Genomic DNA, 5,766 nt, shown 5'->3' on the forward strand with positions numbered 1-5,766 from the left:
TACTAAAAATACAAAAAATTATCCGGGCGTGGTGGCGGGCGCCTGTAGTCCAAGCTACTCCAAAGGCTGAGGCAGGAGAATGGCGTGAACCCGGAAGGCGGAGCTTGCAGTGAGCTGAGATCCGGCCACTGCACTCCAGCCTGGGCAACAGAGCGAGACTCCGTCTCAAATAAATAAATAAATGAATAAATAAATAAATAAGGAAGAAATAAAGTCAAAGAAAATAAGGAAGGAAATCATAGCTATAGTTATGCCCCCAAATTATATATTCTTTCATTCCTTCTTCTAGAGTCTTCAAAGTTCATACACCATTTTTATTATATACTAATGTCCTACTAAATGGAAAAATCAATCACAGAAATAATTTGAAATGCTTGTTTATTTTTAATACAACTCTAACAAGATGAATATTCTATGTTACTACATCATTCCCATAGGTTATAGTTGTGCATAATATTTATAAAAATAGAAAAGAAAAAGAGGAAGCAAAAGGAAAAGAAAACAAAATTTAAGAGATGATAGCAGGAGAATAAAAAGTTTCTTATTTCTCATGTATATGTACAGCTCAATAAACATGTTACCTGGGCCAGGCATGGTGCCTTATGCCTGTAATCCCAGTATTCTGGGAGGCTGGTGTGGGAGGATCACTTGAACTCAAGGGATTGACACCAGCCTGGACAATATAGCAAGCCCCTGTCTATACAAAAATAAAAATAAAAATAAAATTAGTTGAGCATGGTGGTGTGTGCATGTTGTTGCAGCTACTTGGGAGGCTTGAGCCCAGGAATTCAAGATGAGCCTGGACAATATAGTAAGACCTCATCTCTACAAAAAAGAAAAACAAACAAACAAACAAAAAAAAAACAAAAAACACACACACATAAAAAAATTAGCCAAGCATGGTTGCACATGCTTGTAGTCCTGGCTACTTGGGAGGCTGAGGTGGGAGGATCACTTGAGTCAAGGAGATCAAGGCTGCAATGAGCCATGATTGTGCCACTGTTCTCCAGCCTGGGCAAGAGAGTGAGACTCTGTCTCAAAAAAAATTGTTAAACAAAAATTTAAAAAGAAAATGTCACCATAATCCATGATTATGTCTTTTCTAGCAATGTAAAATAAGAAAAAGTGGAGAATAATGAAAAGAAATCTTTAATATCAGATATGCTAAGTAAAGAAAGACCTTCTTAGATCTCAGTTCGAAACTTTAGTGTAGATTCCTTCATTTGCTCCTCATAATGTTTATCAAATTTTTCATTCAGGGCTACTGTAAAGTGATTTTTCCAGTCTCCTATAATTCCTGTAACAAAAAAGAAAGTGCAGTGTTAAGTCTTCAAAAAAGAATCATTAGGTTTGCTAATTTCATAACTTTCATTTACACCTAATCAAATATTATTCTTGCAATTCTCAATTTTAGGAATAAAATGTATACCATTAATGATATAGTTATTGGGCTTACAAAGATGGGCTTGTCCTAATTAGTTTAAAAAAAATGACAAATTTAATTCTCTGATTCTTTCTTCTCATGCCACTTTATTTTTTCTTCTCAAGTTTCATCTCAGTTGTTGGGGCTCCCAGGATAAGATCCATGTTTTACCCACTCTCGAGGTGTTAAATATCGTCTTAATGCTGTTAGCACTAAAATCCAGACTTGAGCTTTATACACAACTGCCTACATGACTTTGCCACCTGAAAGATGGCCAAGTTTTTCAAATTCAATTAGTTCAAAAATAAATTCATTTTATTCCTTATCATATTGTGTTTTCTCCATTTACATTTTAATGACCTGTGTAATGTCAACACCAGGTATCTACACATAAGCTTGGAAGTTATTCCCTTAACCGTATCTAATTCTTTATTTATATTCAGACTTTCTTTATATCTATCTACTGCCTCTTAACGACTTCTCCTGCTACTGCCAACCAGAGAGTGTTTCCCTTCTGGGTAATTACAATAGTCCAGCAGACTTTTCCTGTTTTGCTTTCCAACACACTTCCAACATTCACCTTGAAGAAGGAAGTCGCCCTCTTTTTTAAACTGTTCAAGAGTTCACTTGCCCTCTAGCTCAAGGAGCTGTAAACTTTCCCACTGAAATAACCCAAAACCCAGCAGACAGAAAATGTGTATCCTAAAAAAATCAGATAGGTTCTGAGGGTATAGTAGCAAGCCATCATTTGCAAGTATGACAACTGTTTTAAGTCCTTTGTAGTATTTATATGTAGAATTTTGACAAAGGAAACAGATAGGCTGGGTGCGGTGGCTCATGCCTGTAATCCCAGCACTTTGGAAGGCTGAGGCGGGTGGGTCACGAGGTCAGGAGTTTGAGACCAGCCTGACCAACATGGTGAAACCCCGTCTCTACTAAAATTACAAAAAAGCCGGGCGTGGTGGTGTACGCCTGTAATCCCAGCTACTCAGGGGGCTGAGGCAGGAGAACTGCTAATTTTGGGAGGCGGAGGTTGCAGTGAGCCGAGATTGTGCCACTGCACTATAGCCTGAGCAACAGAGCGAGATTCTGTCTCAAAAAAAAAAACAAAAAACAAAAAAAAAAAAGGAAACAGATAATCAAAAGACTACATAATTAAAATAAAATTTGAGAATTGATTCTTTTCAGTGGCTCCTTGTTTTGTTTTGTTTTTCCCCAGTACCAGGTTTGTTATTTCTGTTATTTTAAAAAGTCCCTGATGCTCTCACTGACAATACAGTTCAAAGAGCAAGATTTGATTATATTCTGTTTGTTTGTGCTTCCTCACATATCAATAGACTAGTGTCACAATACTCTGAATATCTGATTATCTGACATGCCTTCAAATTTGTTAACTGGCTATATCTCATCAGGCTGTGCCTTCCCCCTAATAGAATTTTTTTCTCCTTATATGTTGATAATTTTTTCTAAACAGAGCTATATTTGAATTTCTATTTTTTGCCACTTACCCTTGATAGGTGTTTGCCACTTGTTAGAAAAAAATGTTGATGAACCATTCTAAAACTTTTTTTTTTTTTTTTTTTTTTTTTTTTTTTTGAGACGGAGTCTCGCTCTGTCGCCCTGGCTGGAGTGCAGTGGCCGGATCTCAGCTCACTGCAAGCTCCACCTCCCGGGTTTACGACATTCTCCTGCCTCAGCCTCCCGAGTAGCTGGGACTACAGGCGCCCGCCGCCTCGCCCGGCTAGTTTTTTTTTGTATTTTTTAGTAGAGACGGGGTTTTACCGTGTTAGCCAGGATGGTCTCGATCTTCTGACCTCGTGATCCGCCCGTCTCGGCCTCCCAAAGTGCTGGGATTACAGGCTTGAGCCACCGCGCCCGGCCTAAACTTATTTCTTCAACTCAAAAAGAGATAGGAATAAAATGTTTCTGCGGAATTTCGGTTAGAACTTAAAGGAACTATATGATATATGCTGTAACACTGAGGCACATAGCTTTGGTTAATGACAGCTAGTAGGGTATGATATTATTTCCAGTGTGCGATTGAGGTGTCTGCTCGTTATTTTTAACATAATATGATGCATATACTAATTACTCAACAGATAATTGCAATATAATAGAAGTGTAACTTAAAGAATGTGTTCAAATATGAGAGACTGCTGAAGAAAACTTAAGCTGGGTTCACAGGCATTAAAATACCTCACTAGAGTTTTGCTTATAACCATATCACTTTGTGACTTCCTCTAGTATCGGGGCAAACCACAAGACTTTCTCACCCTTTCTCATGAAGGGCGACAGTTTCTGGTTCATAATTTCATCTGGCAGTGTTGTGTAATTTGTGGATGGATTGTTCTTCATCTCCTGGAATGAAGTATGATGTATAATCTTGTCCACAAGTTCCTCTGATGGCTTCCTCTCCAGGAAATGTATCAATTTTATCACCTCTTTTCTGATATCCTAGGGAGAGAAAATGTTTTGAGAACTAAATTGCTAAAATTGCTAAAACTGAATAAATCACTATCTAAATGAAAGAAAAAATAAACCTTTCTCTTTTCTCCTACTGATATTAGATTTAGATTTCTAATGAGGAAAAAACAAACACTTTTGGAGAAATTTTTTAAAATCTGTTTTAAGTATAATTTTCCTCATCCATAAAATGTTTATAAAAGATACCTTAAAGATTATTCAAAAAACTAAATGAGATAGTATTTGCGAATGTTTACTGTAGTCCTTGATGCATAATCACACATAATAGATGTTACCTATGAATACAAATACACTAAAAACCTAAAGTCCCCTGTGAAAAATCAAGTTTGGGGGATAAAAATATGCAGGCAATTTTCATTTTTCTCCTAATTTATTGGTGTAAGTGAGAAACAAAGAAACAAGAAAAATTAAGAAAAGTTGTAAAAAGTCAAATACTCACAATGCAACATCAGTTGTCTATACACAATAGCTACAAATATCCCCATATCTGTGCCACTCCTGTAATATACCCCATTATTCAGCTATATCACTCAGTGCAACTATTTGCAATACTGATCGCAATGTGCACATTTCTCTCTATGCCAATCAAATGCTGTTTCTAAATTCTCTGCTCAATAAATTGTACTTTGCCTTTTCGATTTCAGCTTATCTATCAATTTATTTGGGATAAATCCTTGACTATTCTAATTTTAGGCAGATGACCCTGTTTTGCTCCCATAATTGTTTAAACAAATCTAATTTACCACACGTGTATTTTTTTAATGTTTTATTGCCTATCTTACTCAAAAGAGAAGTGGGGATATTTAACAAGTACAAAAATAGAGCTAGATAGAATGATCTAGTATTTGATAGCACATCATGGTGACTACAGTCGACAATAATTTATTGTACATTTTAAAATAATTGAAAACTATAATTGGAATGTTTGTAACACAAAGAAATGATAAATGCTTGAGGTGATGAATACCTCATTTACCCTGATGTGATTATTACGCATTGTGGGCCTATATAAAAATATATCATGTACCCCTAAATATATACACCTACTGTGTAGCCATAAAAATTAAAAATTAAAATTAAAAAAGATGATGCTTCAAGACACAAGAAAAAATATTATGTGTATATATGGGTGTAAAGTAGGCATCTCATATGCATGTGTACATATTTAATATATACACATAATCTTATTTTATATATACATATATGTGTGTGTTTGTGTATATATATATAGTGATAATATCTTTTTTTTTTCCTACTGGATCTATTTTAGAAACAAATAAAAATTAATTTGTATATTCTTAGCCTTCTTATTAATTCAAATATAGAGGAAACCTAAACATGGCCATTATTGGTCAAAACCGGGAGTAAGTAGACATGGACAATTTGGAATGGAGGAAGTGGAGTAACTATTTGATTTCGTTTGTGTGTATTTCAAATTCACTGTCATTAATAGTCTAGTTACAGAGCACAGTATTGGATAATATGATAAACTATAGGCCATGACTTCTTTTCTTATTCAAATTTGATCTAGTATTACATTCTATAAATAATTTAACTTATAAAATATTATTTATGATTTTATTTTAAATAAATGCTCCCCAAAAAACAAGTCTAAAATTACTGAACTACTATAAAGGATTTTAAAGGTTATTCAAATATATGAATAAGACATGGAGATCAATTGCTTTTTTGGTGATAGTAAAGGATAAGAAAATAGAAGAAATTTCTCATCTCTTAATAAAGAAACTCATTATATTTTCTATGTTTTAAAAATTATGAGATTGCCGGGCGCGGTGGCTCAAGCCTGTAATCCCAGCACTTTGGGAGGCCGAGACGGGCGGATCACGAGGTCAGGAGAT

The 5,766-nt window shown here is 35.1% G+C and overlaps 1 protein-coding gene across 2 annotated transcripts in view; it reads right to left on the minus strand.

Annotated features, from left to right (window-relative positions):
• Positions 1-1,133: 1,133 nt before the first annotated feature.
• Positions 1,134-5,766, minus strand: part of SULT1E1 (sulfotransferase family 1E, estrogen-preferring, member 1) — an 18,207-nt gene continuing 13,574 nt past the window's right edge. For both annotated transcript variants that reach the window (XM_011927087.1, XM_011927086.1), the window contains exons 7-8: positions 3,697-3,877; positions 1,134-1,297 (exon numbers count right to left, since the gene is read on the minus strand). In XM_011927087.1, coding sequence (XP_011782477.1) covers positions 1,185-1,297; positions 3,697-3,877 — 294 coding nt within the window. In that variant the 3' untranslated portion in view covers positions 1,134-1,184. The remainder of the gene's footprint in view (positions 1,298-3,696; positions 3,878-5,766) is intronic.

Source organism: Colobus angolensis, unplaced genomic scaffold (assembly GCF_000951035.1).
Source record: "Colobus angolensis palliatus isolate OR3802 unplaced genomic scaffold, Cang.pa_1.0 Scaffold70, whole genome shotgun sequence".
Classification (NCBI taxonomy): Eukaryota; Metazoa; Chordata; class Mammalia; order Primates; family Cercopithecidae; genus Colobus; species Colobus angolensis.